At 48.1% G+C, this 22,884-nt stretch overlaps 1 protein-coding gene across 9 annotated transcripts in view; it reads right to left on the minus strand.

The window, feature by feature from the left end:
- Positions 1-22,884, minus strand: part of KIAA0753 (KIAA0753 ortholog) — a 1,822,630-nt gene that overhangs the window by 925,064 nt on the left and 874,682 nt on the right. For all 9 annotated transcript variants that reach the window (XM_069615058.1, XM_069615057.1, XM_069615051.1 and 6 more), the window contains one exon: positions 15,279-15,475. In XM_069615058.1, coding sequence (XP_069471159.1) covers positions 15,279-15,475 — 197 coding nt within the window. The remainder of the gene's footprint in view (positions 1-15,278; positions 15,476-22,884) is intronic.

Below are 22,884 nucleotides of genomic sequence, written 5' to 3' on the forward strand. Positions count from 1 at the left end.
GTGCAGGATCATTGTGGCAGCATGTGTCCTGCACAACGTTGCAACACAGCGTGGCATACCAGTGGAAATAGTGGTGCCCCCACATCCCCAACCACATGCACGGCAGCTGTGCATGGCAGGGCAAAGGGCATGTGGCGGGGCTGCCCGTACCCAGCTTGCGGCACAATTTATCACCTAAAATCCAACCCCTGCATAGTGCACACAGCCCTGGCACATTCCAGGTGACAATGACAAAGGGACAATTATCTGTCCCAAACTTACCACCCTGAGAACCTGTCCTTGGAAGTGTCACATTGTGTGCATCTCTCAGAACTTAAACCAACTAAATCTGATGTGCACAAAAGTAGCACATGGAAGATGTGGCATGTCACTAACACCATGGCAAAGTACACCTCCAAATAACTGTATGTCACCTAAACCATCCCACACTCCATGTCACCTGGTCACCACACCTTCCAATGGCATGCAATGTCAAAAGTGTAAATCAAAGGCAATGACTCAACTCCACTATCACAAAGTGCATAACAATCAATGGAACCAGTTCATAAACAAGTCACTTTCACACATCAAACTATCAATGTACACAGGGACACCAATTGGTCAGTACCATATACCAGATACAAAAACCAGAATAGTGAATATGTCTGACAGTGACCCATCATAATTGCACAAGTGCCTCAACATGTCTTAACTTGTACATGCCACCCTTCCATAATTTTGGGTGGCCCTGATAACTAAAGGGGGCAAGGAAGCACATACAGACCGAAGGACACCAATAATACAGATAGGCAAGCCAATACATGAAGATTGAACATGATCAAAGGATGGATCCCAATGTACACACAAAAAGGGATGGCAACCATGCACTGGACATACAATCATGAATCCCACTAGGGGTGTATACACAGGCCGGACTTGAGACTGTCCACAGATAGAAAGGAAGCCCAATGTGTTTAAGTTTCTGTCACACGCTGCCCTCCTTGCAAGCCCATGGAAAGGGGAAGCAGGAGTGGAATATGTGTCTGGACCTAAGGCACAAACACCAACACGAGACAAGCCTCTATGGGTCCAGCTGCAACCTACAGTGGATGCCCTCGGATGCCACACAAAGCAACACACTGTCGCATAAACGCACAATAGACAAAAAACAAAAAATAAATGGAGAAGGCCATAGTGGCCTGGGGGGCACCCAGGAGGGCGGAGGGGCAGGGTGCACGTCAACACCCACATGTGCGGATGTTGAGAAGAAAAAAAAAAAACCCCTCCATGGGCCGCACGGCTATGATGGATTGGGAGAACTGTTGCTGTCGTCACCACCCTCTGGTGTAGCATTAGAAGGTGGTAGTGTTAAGGGAGGATCACCATGCATAGCCCTGGCCTGTTCCTCAATGGCATCGGCCATGTGGGACTGATATGCTTGCATCTGCAACATGATGGCTTGGAGGTCCCCATGCAACACCTTACGGGGTGCACAGAGTTCCTCTGTGATGGCATGAGTCAACTGTTGCATCTGCTGCTCAGACCGTCTACTGCGGTCTTCCTCAAGTGCAGTCAATGCAATTCTGAGGGACCCATACTCTTCCATCATGGCGTTCCTGTGTGCACGACTCTCTGCATCCAAGGATGCCCGAAGAGCCCCAAGTTCCACCTGTAGGCTCCTGGCGCTGGCCTCAATGTGCAGCCTTTGTGAGCGGCATGTGGACCGCATTGCCTGCAGCTGAAGCTCCACCTGTCTTTCTGGGGGCATCATGGAATCTGCAACCCTTTCCATGCCCTGAGCTAACATCTCATAGGAAGCCCCCTGTTGCCGTGCAACACCATACATTGACTGCTCTCACACAGTATCGCCATCTGACACACAGCCTCCGCGTTGGCGGACCCCACACCTGTCAGGCCCAAGGGAACCTGGCCCTTGATGTGATGTGCCAGTCTGTGGCTGCAGGACTGCATCCCTTCCTTGATCAGCTGTCCCAGGAGCCAATACTGTGGCGCGTGACCCTGCATCCCTAACCACCACAGACTGACGTACCAACACTGACTGGCCCTGTGAGGGCTCTTCACCCGCTGCAGATGTTTGGGACACAACAGCACCCACAGTTGATCCACTCACCTGCAACAGTGTTGAGGAAGCCATATCTGGTTCACCACCAGATTTAAAGGAATCATCAGAGGTGGAGTCATAGTGAGTAGGATGGACTATAGCACCAGTGGATATTCATGGGCTAACACCACGTCCTCCACTGGTGGTTGGTAGCGGATCAGTACCCTGTACCACCTCCCCACTCCTCCTCCTCCTCCTCCTCCTCCTCTGCATCAAGTGCCTCATCACATGCACATGGACAGAAAAGAAAATGAAGACCCATGTTAATTGCATAGCCCACTCACTCAGCTACCACAATGTTCACATGCAATACATTAACCTGCCATGTCACACATGGCACAAAAAACCAGGCATGTACACAGTGTAAATGGAAGTGAAAGGAACTAAGAATGCAGCCATGGATGTGTGATGAAGGGCTCAACAACACATGTAGTGCATGGTGCATAGCACCTGCTTCACACACAAGCACCTGACGTGCAATACACAGATGCCGCATAGCCATGCATGTACTGCCAAACGGCATGAGACGGAACCTCATGATTATAGTCCCAGAGCCATGTACAATAGTTGTGACATTGCATTACATTGTACTCACAAAACCAAAATACACAAGTGTCACAATGCGCAATGAAGCTAGGGTGTCAGAACAGAGTGAAGACAAGCACACTGATACCATGATGCAAGGTCACATTGACATCACGCCATTGAGTAGGAGTTTTGAAGGGGGTACCTGGGTTTGGAAGTGCGAGGGGGCAGTGCAGAACATGTGAACGGTCTCAATTACAAACATGAATACATCACCAATAATGCAAATGTTGTGACCTGCTGGCAGTGGAAGCGCAAATGCACACATCAGGTGCAAAGTGGCGGTAGTGGGTTGTAGGGATACAGTAAACACACAGTGCAGGGGATGGCCGGGATGCAGTGCATGGGTGAAAAAGTAGGCTCAGAGGACTGTGTCGGAGATAGGATTTTAGCCAGGTCACTAGCACATCATCACAGTCATCATGGACTTCAGCAGGGGAGCGGAGGAGAGCAAGGACAACACATGAGGTAGCATCAGATGTGCCTACATACATGGAGAAGGTTCACCTCCAGTTCCATTCAGCCAGAGAGGCTGTATCAGAGGGAGGACCCAGCCAAAGACAGACAACCACCAACTCATTGCAATGAGGAGCTACTGACCAAGAGTGATTGTGAAATGGATGAGTGAAGACTATGATAGGTAAGCAAATCTTTAAGATGGATTTGAAGTAATATTGGACCCAGGATACCCAAGGACTTGTGGACAATGCACAGGGTTCAGGAAAGAACAGGCGTAGCCACTGGGAGACAGTGGCATCATCACAGTCCGAGGGAGACAATTCATGGCCCCAACCCAAAAGGACACTTCCCACAGACCTGGTCTGGATGAGTAGAAGAGGCAAGAGAGTTGAAACACCAAAATCTAGTAAGAATTTGTTGCAGTAGCCCACCATAGGTAAGACCAGTCGTCTGTAGACAGTGAGCTGCAGGGGTAATGAGAGGAAAGGATGAATACCTCAGAAGAGGTGCACCTGGCAGGGTGACCTCTCAGAGACGTCACAGTTGCGAGTACAGAAGGAGATTGTGGAGTGGAAGATCAACACAGGCTACCCCACCATCACAGCTTGGAGCAGGAACAGTGCCACGAGAGGCTGCACAGATCGTTACATGGAAGGGATGATAATGTGTGGTGAGGTTGAGTGTCACGGTGTGCAGCACATAGTATGCATACATTCTACAGGACAACAAGCGTCAGTCGCCATGACATGCCACCCATGCCAGTCATGTAAATACAGGCAGAACTGCCAGACAATCACAATGATACATCCAAGCAACATACACATGTCATGGACGCACACGCAACACCACTCACCGGACACGTCCTCATAATTTGGCAGACATGTCCTCATAATTTGGCAGGTCTCCCACACCTTCGATATGCTCCACATCAATAATGTCACTTACTTGTTCTTTATGTTGAGTGAGATCATCGTCCTCTTATGGTGGCCCACCTCCAGTCACCAGAGTAGAGGCGTAGGCGCTACCCAGCTTCTCTTTGGCTTGGTGTCGGAGGTCATTATAATGCTTCAATGCCTCAGAAGCTGGCACCTCATTGCCCAAGGCGTTGATCAGATCAGTGACATGCTGCCAGTGGACCAAACGCTGAGCATGCGTATGTATGCACCCTGCCCGCACCAGCATGTCACTTCCGTGTTGCCGCACGTAGGCCACAAGGATCTTGAGCTCCTCATCACTGAAGCTCCTCTTCCTCGACGTTTGGGTATCCTGTGCCATGCATTGGGTTGGAGCCTGTCCCGCTACTGCACGTCTCGCCTTCCTGCGAGACGGTGCAGACCCTGAGTGGCTGGGACCACTTGGGTCAGTAGTGCCCGGAGCACTGGTGGACTGGGCCGTGGCATCACCCACCGATGTCTGGACAGGAGGTTGACTTGCAGGTATCCATACCTGTAGGCAGGTGGCCGCCACTTTCCCAACACGTCCCTTCCGCTTTGAGACAGGGACTACTGCACCTGGGTCCCTCTGGACCTGTGTCTGGACCACAAGAGGACTGGCTGTGTGACTCTGAGCCTGGCTGGCGGGTGCTATAGCTGCCCCTGCAGTTTCCTGAGCCAGGCTGGTAGGGACAGCAGATGACACTGCTGCTCTGGGACCCTGGATGCTGGGGATGTCCGCATCAGCTGCATCTCCCAGACTCTGTGGGTGGGGGGCACAGCTCTCCCTGCATGTCCTGGCCACGCAGGGCACGTTCACCTCTGCCACCCATCCCACTTGTTGCCCTCCCACTCATGGCACGGATGGAAGTGTGCAATGGGAGGAGCAGATATGAATTGTCCTGGGCAATTTCAGTGAGGGGGGAGTGTACGTGATGTTAAACGTACTAGTTTGCTCCTGCAAGGCTCAATGTAACCCCTGTAGAAAAATAAACGGTCCGCGTAACGCACAGGCACACCAAAAACAAAATATTACGTGTACGCGACCCCTCGTTAACCCACGTGTAAAGTAAAAATCCAACACCGTACACTGTGGCACCAAGTAACACAAAAAATGGCATACGCGAAGGACATGTAGGGTAGTATGACCTTGAAAATGGGGTACACGAGACAGGGGATCCCAGAGTCTGCTAAATGCATACGTGGCTCACAGCCTCAAAAACAAAAATCAAAATGCACGCACGAGTGCGCAGAGGCAAATCTCACACCAAAAGAAAAAGCTTGCACTCTGGCTGTAGGGTAGAGATCATGTGCAATCGCTAGAATCGCAGAAGTCCACAAGTTTGTCCGCTATCACTAGCACAAGAGTGTGATGGTCTCCTACGCACTGATTTATCTCAATACTGTACGCCAACGGCCAGCGCGTGTCACGTAACTTACGCGCATAGGCCCTTCCCCTAAATCTACACTAATGTGCTGTTTCCGCATGTGCGGAGTCACAGTTTCCAGATGGCCACGCGAGTAACACGGAAGACCCATGCTCCTGCCTACCAGCCAATTTACCTGCCTCAAACTGCCCTGAGCTGCCTCCTACAAGCCACCTGCTGCTGCCTACCCACTCGGTGTGCCTGCTGCCCACGTGCCCTGCAATTTGGTGCCTGCTGTACAGCCATTGCCAGTGCTCCCGTCACTGTGACCACATCTGCTGATCCCGAAGACTCAGGACAACGTGCCATACCACCGCTCCACAGCCCAACCCCAGGACGACCTTGTCCACCCACACCTGCCTCAGGGGTTGCCATGTCTGACCCAACATTACCTGAGGCAAGTGGCAACCCCCCCGGCAGCAAGGCAGAGGGCCGTCAGCTTCTCAGCCAGGGAAGTTGGCATCCTGGTGGAGCAAGTCCTGGGGCATTATGATGCCCTCTTCCCCGGACCATCGCAAGTCGGCATGGAAGAACGGAGGAGGATCTGGGCGGACATTGTGAATGCCATCAATGCGGAGGGGGTGGCACCCCGCGATTACAGACATGTCCTCAAGCGCTGGGAGGACTTCAAGGCCAAGACCCACAACAAGGCCCGGCGCTCATCAAGGCTGGTGAGGACAAGGTGAGACGCCGGTTGACCAACGACAACTATCTGATCCTGGAGAGGTTCTATCCAGCACTGTACACCCAGGTACGAAATTTGGAGCTCAGTCGGGAGTCGACTGGTAAGTGTCCATGTGTTCTCGTACACCATGGTGCATGTTGGTGTGGTTGGAGTTTGCACCTTGGCCTCATGTCTGGCATGCCTCTGGTACATGTCCCACACAGTGCTGCATGTGAGTCCGTTCAAACATGTGTGACAGCAATGGTGTTTGGGTTGCAATGCGTGATACGCGCAAGCATGTAGCGACATGCAGATGTTTGCATGCATGTGTCTGTACTGGGGCATGTGAGTGGTGTTACACAGATGTGCGTTCATCAACATCACGGGCATGCATGGTGTGCATGTGTCAGGGAAGTGAGTGTGTGACTGGCCAACACTCATGGATGTTTGACACATGGGCATTTAAATGTGTGATTGATAACTGCCTGGGCTGTTGCATGACTGTCAGGTGATGTGTGTGAATGAGATGTGTAAGTCCCATCATGCATGTGAGGTGGGTACATTAATTTGAAGTACTCACAGTGCCTTGTACATGGATGTGAATGTCTGTTGCGCATGACATGCATGACATACATGATTGTGCATGTGTGTGAATGCCACTTCCCGGTGTGTAGAGGACGGTGATGATGGTTATGACCTTTGACAGTGCCAGTGATGTACATTTGCATTGTGCCAAACACACATGTTCAGTCCCCTGATGTTTGTGTTCAGTTTTCACATCCACAGCGACGATGGGAGAAGAGGGCAGAGAAAGCGCTGTGGAGAAAGGCAGCAGGGATGCCTCCACCAGGCACAGACGCAATGCCCAGTCATCCTCCCAGGTACTGTCATCTTCCGGGAGCGATGAAACTGGTGCTGCGTCAGAGTCACCGGCCGCAGCTGCTGAGGGTAGGTCCAAGAGGGCAAAGGTGTTGGACTCCTCAGCAGTGGGAGGGACAGATGAGCCCACACGGGAAAGACATTGCGGAGGACGGTGGGGAGGCTTCCAGGTTGGCGGGGGATGTGGGGGTCACATCAACCCATTGCATGGGGCCCGGCAGGGGTGATGATGTAGTTGTGACTGCTGCAGTCCAGACTCAGGGGCCGGAGGCAGCGTAGGTCACCATGGAGGTGCATGTGCTAATTCCTGCCCCTGGGACTGTGACTGCATCTGTATGCACCTGCAGGCATGCCTCAGGCCGGACCTATCCGCAGGTGGTGGGTGTATCCACGCAAACCGATACACCAATACCTGCGGATGAAGCCATCGGGACCAGGTGAAACCATTGCTAGCCGGTATCACAAGGCGTACAGGCAACATCCGTGATGAGGTGAAGGCTTCCAGTCGGGGGCTTGCACATCATCACAATGAGGTCTGTCGTCTCTTGAACTGGCTAGCACATTTCATGGTCTTGCAATGGGGTCCGTGGGCTGGCCACTTATGGGACCCCCTCCTCGTCTTCCTCCTCTGTGCGCCAGTCGTCCTCCCTGTCGTCTTCCGGCCCAGATACCACCAGGGCCCCCTGTGCATCTGTCGTAACCCCGGCGGCCAGTCTGGTGGAGATCACATAGGCGTGTGTATAGGTGCGTTACAAATGCCATATCATATCCCTGCCAGAGCCGCGAGTCGAGGTGGAATCAGCAGATGTGGTTACCACAGTAACAGGAGCTATGGCAATGGAGGAAGAGCAGGCACCAAGGAGAAGGGGACGTGCACGACTACCCCGGGGGTTGTCATCATCCCGGAGGCTGTGCAGCTCGGTGCCCAAGCTGCGCAGGCACCGAGCATATTGGCAGCAGCAGGCTCAGAGTAGGAGGCGACAGGACTCTGGGCTTTCAACAGCAGAGGGGCAGGCACCGGCCATCAGGCAGGAGGCACACGTGGACCTTACAACAAGGATGTCTTTCCTGTTGAAGCGTTTGGGCCAGCAGATCGGGGCAGAGCGGCAGCGGGCACAGGAGGCACACCTCGCCATGGCCAGGGTAGAGAATTCAATGCATCGGCCAGAGAAGTGGGCGGAGGTCCTCGAGGAGACTTGCAGGGAGTTCCAGAGGAGCATGGTGGAGTTCCTGCAAGCCCTCGATGGGGAAGCGGAGGCTCGCCTAGTGGAAGTGGACGCAGTGTTCGATGATGCCCTGGTAGAGACTGAGAGGGAGCATGGTGAGGAGGAGTACTAGCCTGCTGCCATTGTATATAGTTATTTAGGTGTAGGTTTCATTTATTTTTCACTTTTTGAGTTCCAGGACTTTGCTCCATATTTTGTACATAGTTCTTTTTTATTGTTTTTTTTTTAAGGATTTTAAAACATGTTTTGGGACAATGGACCCTGGTTGTTTGTATATAGTTGTATTTTTCCGGGATCAATTTTAATTCACCGTGGAGGAATGGTTTTCTTTTCATTGGTGTTTTTATTTTGACTTCCATTAATGGACATGGACCACATGTTTGAGTTTTTGAGATCCAATTTATTTCAGTTTTCACGTTTTGTTTTTTTAATTGTATTCATACTGGTTTTATATGTTTTACTCAGTATGATTTAAATACTGAATTTTTAATATATTTTTACCCGTTGAATTCAAAGTGGTGTCTGGTCTCCATGGTTTAGTGCAAGTTTCACTCTTCCTTCACTCAGTTCTGTGTCCCTGCTGTTGACCAATGTTGTTCATGTGTGTGCACACATGCATGCATGTGTGATTTTGGGATTCCGATTCCATGGGGCATGTACTGGGGGGCATGACCAATGGATGGGTGTTGAGGTGCACCAGGAGTGTGCAGCGTGTGGTGGCATTTGATTTTACATGTGCTGCTTTGATGTATATTGGTCCGAAGTGTTTTGGGATGTGGGGTGCCCAATGAGACGTGACCTGCTTGCAGGTTGCCGTCACTGGTGGGGTGGGGGACATGAGGCGGGGCCTGCCTGCAGGTTGCAGTCACTGGTGGGGTGGGGGTGTCCCATGAGGCTGGGCCTGCCTGCGGGGGTGGTCACGGGTGATGGGGGGATCCCATGTGGTGTGGGCTGCCGGGACGGTCCCATGTGGTGTAGGCTGCCTGCAGGGTGGTCACGGGTGATGGGGGCTGGAATGTGGCTGTCCTGTGAGGAGGGGTCATGTGTGTGTTTCGCGGAGTACGCGCTGAGCTTCCACGCGATTTGGCTGGGGTGCGGGTGGAGTTTATCCTGTGGAAACTCATCGCGTATCCCGGACAAGTCGTGTGGAAATTAGGCGTGTGCCCTGTCTGCAACAGATTTTCACGCGATATGCCTGGGGGGTAGGGGGATATATGCTGGACCAGGGGTGACACAGGGGCCTGCGCCGTGCTGGGCATTTTGCTGGCTTTTTGCTGAGCGTGGGGGCGTTACTGGCGCAGCTTGATGTTCCTTGCGCCACGGCTAGTGATTCCTCGGTTAATCCATGAATACGCGTGTCGCGCAATTCTCGCTGCACGCCACTTGCGCCAATTCTATTACTCAGGCCCACTGTGTACAAAGTACTAATCTGCCTCACATTCTAACAAAATTAACTCCAAGGTGAAAAGGGTAGTGTCTTTGGCCGCAAGTGGTTTATAAATGTTCAAAAAGGGAAATGTGTTCACTACAATACAAAAGTTCCAAAAGGATAGCGTTCCTTTTCCAGAGGGTGGTTCCCTTCCCCAGGATTTCTTTTCCATTGGTTGTTTATTTGAAAATGTCAGTTCCTTAGGTTTCTCAGGATCAGCATCCCAACTGGTACACAACGCATCTTGAATCTTTGTCTATCTTGTTGGGATGCCTGGTACACGCTACCAACGGGTTTTTACTCCTCTTCCCTTGGTTAGCAACACAACCAGTAAACTGAACAACTTGATTGCAAGCCTGTATCTCGGTAGGATACCTAGTATACTCCTTTACCAGTTATTCACTCCTATTCTCTTGAGCAATAATTGGTAAAAACAACTTGGCTGTGAGGTTGTGTTTTGATACATCATCCTCAGGACTAGGATACCCGATGTACACACAACCACTTGACTCGTCTTTTCTTGTTCAATAGTTTAGTACACAAAACAATTTTGCTGTGAGCCTGTACCTGGTGTTCTCCCTGCCAGGTTTCTACTACTCTTTTCTTGTTCAGCACGCCCCTTTGCCAGTCCTGATATATCCCTCTCGGGACTTTTCTATTAGGTATTTCTTGTACAATGTTCAGCTTGCCCTTACCTGGTGTACCGCCTTACCAAGACTTTCTCTTTAGATGCACACACTTGCAACTGCCTGGTATAATCTCCGGCTAGGGCTTTCACATATATGCATCTTTCTTACACTTTTACTTTGCAAGATATACTTCCTTCCGAGGGCTTTTCTCATAAGGGCTCTGCACACCCATCCAAACTTGATAGTCTCTTGTATTTGCTTTTCCTGCTATTTTATCCACCTGGTATAGCATCCTGCCAGACCTTCTCTTAAGAACACTTGCAACTTTAGTTTCACACTTGGCTATTTCCGCAAAAGGGGTATGGCTTTTCCTTTCTGTGCAGTTTCACTAGCATCTTGGACCCTACTTTCCTGTTTGGGTCTTCCTCAATGTTAATAAGTCTTCTTTATCACACTCAATGCAAAGGGATAGGTTTTCTCCCTTTCTTTCATAAAAGTGTTCATAGGTTATATTTCCATTTCTCTCCTTATTTGTGATTTATGCAGTTTGCCGTGGGGCAAAAGGGTATATTGCTTCCCAGGTTCTTTTCGGTTTCTGAAGCACTTCTCCCCGCATCCCATCTCTTCCATACTGGGCTCACCATTTGTGCAACATCTTCTGGCACTCCAAGTTTTGAGGAGGAGCTCAGCGGCTCTTGTGGCTTGACAGGTCCCTGCAGCGCTATGGTCTTGGCTCCCTTCTCTGGCTTCTTTCACCCACCTTTGCTCCCCCTTTGCTGTCCTGCTTCTCAACACGACAGTGGAGCTTCTGGGATTCCGTATTCAGTCTGCCTTCAACTTCTTTGTACCGGTTGCTTTAGCCGATAACACCCACACGGCTCACCGAATTTCCAGCCACTGCCAGGTTTCTCTGTTCTTCTCTCAGCTGTGGTAATCTTAAAACTCGCACCTCAAGAAGGTGAAATGCCTTGGCCCAATCCGATTTGCTTTACCACTAGACTGCGTGTTTTGGTTCTCACTCTGATTCCTTGCAGTCCTCTTCTTTGTGACTGTACTGGATACTTTATTTAATGAAGGTTTGGGCATCTGTCACAGTATATCATAAAGGCAGAGGAAGGAGGGGAAAGTCTCAAAGAAAAAGGATAACATGTTTTATGGGACAATGCCACCCTATGCTCCTGAAGGTTACCTCCCACATCCTCCCACAAACAGCCGCTCCAAGGACCCAGATCAGGAAGCATCTCTCTCCCCCTGGCTGCATGAGGGATGGACCACAGAGAAACAGTGATAGTTTTATCAGATTCCTCACAAAGGATACAGAATTATTTGTTCATGTTCCTTTTTGTCACTAGGAGTGACAGCCCCTTATGGGACAAGGACTCTGGTTCCCACGACGAACTCCCTAGACCAAACATCCTGTCCGCATATATGGTATTGCCTTCTATGAAGAATGATGGATTGTCCCATTTGCATTCAGACATTGTTGAATCAAACCAACCATACAAACGAAAAGATACAAGGGTGCCCATGGTCCCCAATGCTCTATATTCTAGCCTTAGAGCCCTTAGCTATATACCTTAGGCAACAATATGACACCATAGGTATCGAGGTGGGTGGAGAACGACATCTGATCTCGTTCCATGCCGATGACTTGCTGCTGTACTTGAGGTATCCGGAGGAAAATCTCCAGTACATACTAGAAGTGATGGATAAATATGCGGAGCTGTCTGGCATAGCGGTGAAACCTCAAAAATCTAGTATCTTCCCGCTGGGTAGTTATAAGGGAATCCCTGTAGGAAGATTATCGGTGCTACAAACACCATGGGCGGTTGGCACATTTAGGTATCTTGGGATAGGCGTGTACCACACGGTGGAAGAGGAGCATAGACAAAATACCAAGATAGCCATCAAGAGGATCGAGAAATGTATGAAATTCTGGGAGAAGTTGCCCCTAGCAATGATGGGATGAGGGGCAATGCTTAAAATGGTGGTCCTACCCAGGCTCCTGCACCATTTCGGAAATATTCCATATATGATACCCAAGACATTTTTCACCAAACTGAATAGCATGTGTAGGGATTTCCTTTGACATGGTACCCGGAACAGAGTGGCATTATGGAAGCTGCAGAACTTTTATGAAAAAGGGGGAATAAAACTGCCCAATTATGAGGTCTTTTATGTAGCGAGCCAATTGCAATATAAAGCTAAATGGCTCTCAGATGAACTGACCCCCGAATCCAGGTTGTTTGGACACGATTGTGCCCCATTTTATCAGAAAGAATTGATCTGGCTGCCCAAGACAGAAATGGAAGGGCGCCTCAAGGTGATGCTCGGGTGGGAGATGTGGCGCCGAGCGTGCCAGATGATGGAAAACCCGTACCACTAGTCACGCTGGCCGGGGGAGATAAGCAGCTGAGGATGACACTTCGGAATAATTGGGAGGCGGTTGGGGTGGTGACTATGGGGGATATTTGGCGGGAGGGGACGACCACAGACTTTGAAGTGCTGAGGGAGGAGACGGGGTTACACACAGGCCAGTATATTACATATCACAGGATGGTCCACAGAATTAGGAGAACATGGCCCGAAACGGTATTGGAGGAAGAGGGGCATGAGATCTCCAGACTGTATGAGATGATGATGTCCAAGGTCGGGAAGGAGTTAACACAATTGAGACTAGACTGGGAAGCGGAAGTGGGTGCCCCGCTAGTGGATGGGATGTGGGAACGTGCTTTGGGATACCACAAGAAGGCGTCAAGGAATGCGAGACTGAAACAGATACAGCTGTATATTATGCATAGAGCATACATGACACCAGAAAGGATATCCAGGTTCAAGGATGCTGGGAGACAAGCATGTCCCAAATGCGATGGAGAAGGCTGGCATGGTGCACATGTTCTGGGCATGCCCAGTAATTGAGCGCTTTTGGGGTGAAGTGGCACAGAAACTGGAGGAAAAGGGGGTCACGATGGTTGTAACTACAGCTTGGGCTTGCTTGCTGGGTGGGTGGGTTCCCAGATGGGATGGGGGAAGGAGTGACCAGAACAAATCGATGAACATTTGTATTGTTGATGCACGTACTGCGTGTGTGGTTTGTATTGTTTTTTGTTTGAATAAATCAATAAAATCTTTAAAAACATACAAATGAAAAGATGATATCTCTAAGAAAAGATGTGCATATAACAGGGACGAGTAAAGCACAGTGCACAGGGGAAGTCGTCTGACCTAATCATGCTTTGTAGAGGCAGAGCAGAACTAAGCAGCGGAGCCCGCGACTTGAGGAAAGGTGAAAAATACCAAGTCTAGATTCCATTGAACAAATGTGCAGAGAAGACCCGTCCAAAGTAGTGGCTTGACCATGGTCGTACTGTGGACAATATGTCTAACTGCGCCGAGACTACAGCAGCAAGGAGCGCCAACAGCTCTCAACTGTCCGCACCTGTAGATGGCAACATCTTGCAGCGAGGCCGAGAACAGGACGCCAGCAAGGTCTGAGAATGAGATTCAAGAATTCAAGGTCGATTGCCCGAGTGAGTGCTGAGCCCCGCAACATTCCGCTACAGAAGCAAAGGAACCAGGGCGAACAAGAGAAGCAGGAGGCTGGTGGGGCAGCATGATGTGAGGAGAGAAACCCGTAAAGACCATGAAGGTGAAATGCAAACTATAAACCAGTAGAATTGGGATATGAGAAACCATTGAAGAAACTGGCAAATAAAGTTTGGAAAGTGGAAACAAATACCCTGGGAAGAAGGGAAAAAGCACCAGGAGCTCAGGGTTGAGAAGGGAAGAGAACCCTTCATAATCAAGTGCATTACATGTTGTAAACCGAGACTGTCAAATGACTTGAATATTAAGAACAATAATCCAGAAGAGAGGGATTCCTAATTTGGATAAAGTCTTAGAAAACCAAGAAAGGGCAGGAACTCCAGACAGCGAGACACACAAAATCAAGGGGAAGAGTGTGATAAAGTGTCTCATATAAAACCGCAATAAGCATTCTTTTAAAGAGAATACATTACCTAGGACTATTTGACAGTAGCTGCAAGAACTCCTCAACTCTTACTCTAGAGAGGGTAAAAGAAAATTTGAAGAAAAAAAAAAAGACCATTATACGAAAATTTACCAGGAGAAGAGAGACATTCTTTTGGCCGATTTGGAGTTCTTCATATTAGTGATAGGGTCAGGGAGAGATAGGTTTGGACTGAGGGCATTTGCTTTGGACTTCGCGATGACAGACTAGCACCTTTATTTTAGTTAGGCAGGGAAAACTCCCTTTAGCAGTAGGGAAAGACGGGCCTTTTTTCTATGATTTGATTAAACCATCATTAAACATGTCAAAGTGCTTCAGACTCTTGCCGACCCGCCACAGTAGAAAATATTGATATTTTAAGAATGAAGTTATTTTGAATCTTTGCTTAGATTGTGTCGAACTATAAAGTTATTACGAGCATTTAAGGAACTGGGTTACAAAAACCAATTCGGCACAATCGATAATACAAACGGGCATTCACCCATTCATACATTCACAATAGATACCAAACATCTGCTAAAACGACATAGGCAAATATCCCATAAAAGTGCCTATGTCTCTAATCAGTAACTCCACTCTGGTGGAATGCATATGTCAGCTTCTCTCAAACTACTTGGCAGGTAGCAGCATTATGTAGCGGCTGAAATACATGTTTTGTTATTATCATCAACAATTCACATGTCAAGGAAGTTACTATAAAGCAGTCAGCAGACATGGGTAGGACCAAAATGCATTTTCAAGTAAATAGTGCTACCAATTACTTCCCATGAGGAACAGAACAGCAACACTTGTATTCACCAGCATTATTCACAAAAGATGTAAAATAGAATTGAGTTATAAAACTGTATTACACTTCTAGACAAACATTTACAAGCATGCAGCTTGAAAGCCCTTTATATGGGCCTGACTAATATTACCTCTGGCCTCTCGGGTAGCAAAACACCTTTGTTGTAAAATGGTGCAGACGAGGATGAAGGAACATTTTTAAGTCTTTCTTGCATCAACAAAGCAATATCCACTTTTCTGTTGAGATTGGTTATGCTCTCTGCTTGTTTGTTGTCCAGCTTATCACCACTGGCATCTGGTTCCTGTATCACTGGCATCTCATTCTCACCTAGGTGAGAAAACAGTTTTAAAATACCACATTGATTGACACAAAATGGCATGCCAAATAAATGCACTATATCACGCCCTATAGTTAAGGTGAGTCGGACTCCCATTGGAAACACAAAAAATGAATGGTTAATAACTTGATTCATGCAACAAATTTGGTCTAAATTGTGAAGACATCTAGGTATTGCAAGCTCCCCATCACCTCTAACCCGCCCCCCTGCACTTTTTAAGTATGATTTGTAAAAAAATAAAAAGTTAACAAACAATGCAAAAAGAAATGTGCAGCCTATTCCCCACTCATTTTCCCATAGACAGAAAAGATCAATGTTTTGCTCCACCCCACAGCCCAACCACTGGACAGATCTGGACCAGGTGCGAAACAACTTGGACACAAAGCATTGACTGGCATCATTTTTGTGGCTTGGGATTATTTAATCTAGTTGTTTTTTAAATATTTGATTAAGGGGGTGCCCTCCTTCTCCAAAATAGATAGCTATATCTTGGGTAAATTGACAAGAAACCGGCGTGTTTATAAAAAAAATCACCTGCCATCTTTTGGGCTGTTTTCCTGTACCCGTGGCTATCGAGAAATTGTTTTTACAGCTACAGTGAGGTCGGGGGTGAGAAAAAAATAAAATCACTTGCCATTGGCACGATAGGCATGCAGGACTACCATTCATGCAGTAACCGGGACTGACCCTGCTTAGCTTCAAAGCAACGAAGCAGCTGGTCCGCTGAGGCCATGTTGCCTAATAAATTAGCACAAGTTACAAGGCCATTTAGAGCAACATGGTCTGAGGGGGCCAGCTCTTGCCCTGCTTTGCAGCCAAGCAGGGTCTGTCCCAATTACTGCGCGGATGGGAGACAGTCCAGAGTCCCGGATGCCATGTGTTTTCTTAGCTTTAACTATATCATAACGCACTAAGAATACACACAGCATCCACATTATTTTTAAAATAAAATCGTGCTACTGTCAGTCCTTGTCCTTACAAGTATTGCACTCTAAAAGTCAAGCTGCCACGAGGCCCACGTGAAAAGAGAAGCTATTTCTGGGTAAGGAGCTGCTAGTACATGGAGAATTGCAATATGGTATTTGTAGTCTCCTAGTCAAGATGGTGGGGAACACAGACGTCATTTGGGGGTCGCCATTGGTCACAACAGTGACCTCTGGCAATTCCCTTGCGACCTCTAATCTTTTTGCAACCTCCGATTAAGGCCTTGCTGCATAATTCTTTTTAAAATAATCAGAAGTTGCAAAATGGTTACAGAGGTCATGGAGTGTTGCCTTGCAAGTTGCCGTGCGCGCAAATCAGCCTGCCAGTGCCTTCGACCTCTGATTATTTAAAAAAGAATTATGAGGCAAGGCACTTGCAGGCTGATTCCCACGCACAGCAACTTGCAAGGCAAGCTCCATGATGCCTACCTGGGGGCGGGCGCGGCTCCACTAGGTCTGGAGGCTGGCACTCGTGGTCATGGTTGCCTCGCAACCATGAACTTTGTCCGACCTCGCCTCTGCTGTTTCCTGCATGTTCTGTAAGCAGGGCACCCGCACCGGGACAGGGAACATTGCCCGGCTTTTGGCAACTGCAGCTGGCAGCAGAGCTTGAAGGCTGGTCTGCGCTGCTGAGTGCCACCATCCTCAGGCTGTGTCTGGTAAGTAGCAACATAAATAATATTTATTTTAAAAAAGCAATGCCTTTACTACTATACCTATACTTACAATGTACCCAGCATGCATTGCCTTGAACTTCTTTCTAGCAACTCATTTCCCCATTAATAGTTACTCTAAAGCCCTATATCAGAAGCCCTCTTTTAAATGAGGAAGGTGCTGGGCCCAGAGGCAGTATAACACCAAATATGTAAAGACCAGGGCCGAAAGGAGAATGAGTGTATAGATCGTGAGAAATCCCCAGTACACGGCTATATACTGTCTGAAAATAAAACCACACCTCCGGGGTTTGTTATAAGTCAATGCGCTAAATGTCAGCACCTCATTGCGGTCCATGTTAAACCACACGTGCGCGAGCCGAGTTTATGCACCGAACCGGTACCGTCTCTGCTCTTCCAGCATGCGAGGCACGCGTCATGTTACCTCAGTGCGGAGAAAGTGCTTGATTTGTGCTCTATCTGTTGTGAGATTGCTAAGCGGAAGATTAAAGAGGCCAGCTTTTACCACCCTTTGCTACGCCTGCCATTTAATTTTCGGCCTCACTCCTTTGCAACCCCAGTCATAGAATTTCTGCCCAACCAAGATGCAGTCTTTGGGGCGTTTCCTTACAAGCAATATCTTTCTCTTCTCGGCTGCTGATTTAGAACAGCAGGCTGTCTTTGTGCCAAGAAAACATACTGCTTCTTTCTGGCGGATAAATTCTGATTGCTCTGGTTTTCTTTTCTTATGTGAGGAGATATTTTAATATAGCCTCCTCATCCATTTTTTTTCTCCCGGACCCAAAAAGGTATCCTATTGGGAAACACGTGTCTGGTTGTAAAGGTGAATGCCTCCTGGCCACGGCTTTTAATCAGAGCTAAAAGTGAAGGGGCGAGTTGTTGTGGCATTTATGTCATGGTAGTGTGGGTTAGGGAGTCTTGTGCTCTTGTACTATTATCCTGCCTAATAAGTGAACATTATTCTCTGCCTTGTGCTTTCCCCTTCGTTTAGGAAGCAAGGCAGCAGGGGGGATTGTGTAGGAATTCTAGAAGTGCTGGGCAGCTTCGCAGTATTTCCTCAGGCACCTTCTCTCCCCAAACCTGTAATTTGTCACTCCCGACAGGCACAAATATCCCTTTCACATCTGCAGGCTTCAGTGTATAGCAAAGACGTCCCTCTGCTCGTGTCCAGGTGGCGATAAGATTTTAGTGGTTTCCATTTAGCAAGAGTCAAATGTGCTGTTTTTGTCCCTGGATCTTTGATATTCACATGTTTTGTTTCAAAGTTACTGCAAATGCAAGTGCTTTTCACTTCCACGCAACTTTTGTCTTGTCTTCTGTGGAGCCATGAAACAGTGTCCTGCAGGCACGAGGCACAAGCAGTGAATCGGCACCGATACCTGCATTGGGCGAGTCTTTATCGCTTACAGCTTGACTGGGCTTGGCCCAGGCTAAGACGGGTAGGGCGGAGCTCACCCGCCCTTGCCAGTGGAGTTCCAGAGCTTGTTTCTTCACACCCTCTTCTCTTGCCCCCTAAACCGACGGAAAGGAGCAGGCTGTGTAGACCAGGGGATGGATGCAGTGTGGTGTTGACCCTGGCTGCCTGTGCCATGGTAGGTGGATGGTCCACTCACTCTATTAGGAATGTAAGATTCCTTCCATTGCCGCTGGGGAACTGGGTTACATGCAGAGTGGTGCTGGCTTCCACTTGCAGACAGTGAAGAGGTTTTAGGGCAGGTGTTTGTGCCCCACCATTAGTTTTACCACTTGCATCATAGTCAAGGGCAGCGTATTGTATCTCAATATTTTCTGCAGATTGCTTTCATAGCAAGCAATTTCAGAAGCACCCTAACCTGATTTTTACTTGTCCCTGTGGGTTAAGTGACTGGACTCTGGTTCAACTCAGCCTTTCATCCTGCTTCGGTTGATAAATGAGTACCAACACAGGTTGTGTCATATTGTATGTATAGTAGTTCTACATGAAGTGCTTGTGCTTAAATGCTATATATTAAAACATTATCGTTAGGCCATGGACATCTGCTTGCATTCACAGTGATTTCGTAATATGAATCAATACGCACTGATATTAACGATACATATGGTGATCCATTCTTGTATGAAATGTACATCAATTTACAGGGTTATCGTGACCATATTGTTCGTAGTGTACTTAGAAACAGTGCTATGTGAAGCCACTTCCTGTGATGTCACTCTTGGGGGCGTGGCATTGTGATGTCATTTCCGCGACACTTGGCATTTTGGAGAAATGATGTCCCTGGTGGGTAATAATGCCACAAGTGTACACTTTTTTGCCTAACAGTTCTGTAAGGTTTTATATATGTGAGTGGCACTATGGTATGTTTACTTTCCAAGTTATCTTTACAAAAGTAAAGTATTGTTGAAAGCCAGACATGAGGGAGGATGAGAAATGAGATGGCAAGTAAGTCATGAGTATTTGGCCAGGATGTGGCAAGAGAGGTTGCTATCCTGACACTGGTGCAGCTATTTTCCCCTGATTGTGGCTGCACTTTAGGGCATGAGTAAATGGCACATGTGGGTGGACAGCGTAGCTTTTTCAGAGGGTGGGCGTAACCCCTTGGTTACTTGAAGTTGGCAAGCTTGCTCAAGTATTTGGCTACCAGGATTTTATATGGGTTGTCATGTTCCCACTACAGACATTTAACCACAAGACCACACGCACTTGTCTCATATTGGAATTTTGTTTTCCAGGGAATATTTCACTACAGATTGCTTGGTTGAGGTGAGCCTCTTTTATACTTCGTCAGCATATTTATTGGAACATTTGCTCTCTTGGGTTACTTTTCTGGTGTGCATTACTTTTTCTTTTTTTAAAGTCCAATGCTATTTTGTCTAGCGCACTTTCTACTTAGGCTAAATCAGTCTGATTGCTGAACGTCTGAGTGATGGGTTGCAAGTGATTTAAAATATAGTGTGGGCACAGTCAAAGGCCATGGCTAGTGGCCTCGTAGTGTTTTAAAATGAACATCTCAAAGCCTGCCATCTTATATACATAACACTGGAAAAACAGGTTAAAAAATCTGTCTGATCGATGTACTTTTGAGCGATGGGTTGTAAAATATACAGTGGGCATGGCCAAAGGCCAGTGGTGCAGAAAAAGTCGATGGCATAACGAAACCTTAGAAATTCAAGGAAAACAACCTTCAGCCGTGTGCCCACTGTATACTTCACAAAACTAACCAGCCATTAGCTATATATGGCATACATTACTCACCTTAATCGTATTTCTGATGCTTGTATCAGCTTAGATTCACATGCTGTGCATAGGCCGACATCTAGTGGAAGCTGCAGAGTATTACAGTTTTCGAAACTCGAAAAAGGACGTTGACAGGGCGTGCCAGTAATACTATCCCTAGTGTGATGTCCACTGTACCCCATGATCCCTCACGCATCGAGGACCCTCATATTGTTATTTTTTTGATATGAGAGCGCATGAGGTGTAGTGCCAGTACAGTTGTATCCAAGCAGATCCATATCAGACAAGCTCAAACATCCATGCGCCTTCTCTCCAAGTGGAAGGAAGGGTGGCCGCATGTGAATCTAAGCAGATACAAGCATCAGAAATACGATTACGTTGAGTAATGTATCACGAGCAGTGTTAGAAGAAGGTGGTGGGATGAGAAGGATCATCGGCGAACAGATGTCTTAGAACCGCTTGTCCCACTTGTTTATCTGTCTTGGAATGAGTGTCAATGCAGTAGTGCTGAGTGAAAGTGTGCATTGAACTCCATGTAGCTGCTTTGCAAATGCTATCTAGAGGGACATTTGCAATGAAAACCATAGTGGCTCCTGTGCTCCTTGTGGAGTGAGCTCTGGGCATAAAAGGCAGCGTCTTGTCTGATGGGGAATAGCACAATTGTATACATCAGACTATCCACCTAGAGATGGCATTCTTTTAAATGTGGTCACCTTCTCTGCCTGGCGCCATGGAGACAAACGGTTGATCTGTTTTTCTTAGTGGTATGGTCTTGTCTACATAGTAGAGGACTGCTCTCCTCACAACTAGTGTGTGGAGTTTTACCGCAGCTGAGTTGGTGGGTTCCTGGAAGAAAGCCGGTAGCTCAATAGACAGATTTACGTGAAATTTAGAGATGAATTTAGGGGAGAACCTAGTGTGAGTATGTAAAACCAGTTTGACTGTGTACAACAAAGAAAGGATCCTGCACTGACAATTGCCTGTATTTCATTAACTATTCTTATGGAAGTGATGGCCACTAAGAAGGCAATCTTATAAGTCAGGTGTTTGAGACTAGACTTATGCATCGGCTCGAAAGGGGGTCCCACGAGCTTAGCGAGTACAACATTGAGATCCCACACTGCCGGCGGGTTCGATATTGGAGGGTGGAGTCTCTTCACTCCCTCCATGAATGCTTTGATGACACGTACCTTCCACCATGAGACCTTATTGTGGGAAGTGGCATAGGCTGACAAAGCCGCCAGGTGGACCTGTAAGGAGTTGAATAGTAATCCTGCATCTAGCAAGTGGAGCATATAAACTAGAATGTGGGAAGGAGTACTTTCCATGGGGTTAATGTGTTTAGACTGGCACCAAATTACAAATCTCCTCCACTTGTCAAAATAACAGTGACTAGCGTTAGGCTTTCTTGATTCTTTTAAGATATCCATACATCTTTGTGGCAGATTAAGATGTCCAAACTCTATGACCTCAGGAGCCATGCTGCCAAGATCCCCGAGTGAGGTTGAGGGTGCACTGTTAGTCCCCCGTGCTGAGTGAGCAGATTGTACGGGCACAGTAGTTTGATGGGATCACACATCACCAGTTTGCGCAGATGTGGATACCAGGGTGGTCTTGCCCACATAGCAGCAACTAGGATGGGTGTCACCTGTTCCTTGTGTACTTGTTCACCACCTTCCTCATTCGAGGTATTGGGAGGGGGGGGGGAGTTTGGGGGGGGTGCGCAAGCAAATTTCCCTGACCAGTTCATCCATAGGACGTTCCCCTTGGAGCCTGGCTGGGGGAACCTGGACGCGACGTCTTGGCATTGTCTGTTTTCGCTTGTAGCGAACAAGTCTTGGTCTACTACTCCTCTGTGTAGTTGCCACTTGTGTTCTTCTGGCAGGGGATCTCTGCTCAATGAGTCTGCCAGAGAGTTGAGTTCCCCTGGTACGTGCTGTGACAATAGGAATATTTTCCGTTTCAGTGCCCATTTCCAAATTTGTTGCGCAAGCCTGGACAGATTTGGAGAACGTGTGCCCTCCTATTTGTTGGTGTAAAACATCGCTGTAGTGCTGTTCGGATTTGCACAGATTGGTTCGCTAGGTGAGATTCGAACGCCTGAAGGGCTTTTTTGAATACAGCCAGTAGTTCTACCAGATTGATGTGGTTCTGTGCTGCCGCGTGAGACCACAGACCCTGAGCTGTGTGGTGAAGGTAGTGAGCCCCTCCACCCAGCGAGGGAGGCGTCCGTCGTGACAATCGCTTGTACTTCCGGATCATAGAAGGGTTTCCCCTTCAGCAGATTTTCTCTTGTCCTCCAGGGAAAATGTTGTACTAGTGTTGGCGAAACGACCACTAGATCGTCCCACTGACCACTCGCTTGAGACCACTGTTTCGCCAACCACTCTTGCATGGGTCGCAGTCGCGCGTGAGGATCCAGGTAAATACATGATGCCATTATGACTAAAACGTATCGCTTTGCGCACCCTTATCTGGCGGCCGGACTGATAATGTGGTATTTGCAGTAACATATTTTGGACTCTTTC

The sequence above is a fragment of the Ambystoma mexicanum genome, chromosome 9, assembly GCF_040938575.1.
Source record: "Ambystoma mexicanum isolate Mex_15411 chromosome 9, UKY_AmexF1_1, whole genome shotgun sequence".
Classification (NCBI taxonomy): domain Eukaryota; kingdom Metazoa; phylum Chordata; class Amphibia; order Caudata; family Ambystomatidae; genus Ambystoma; species Ambystoma mexicanum.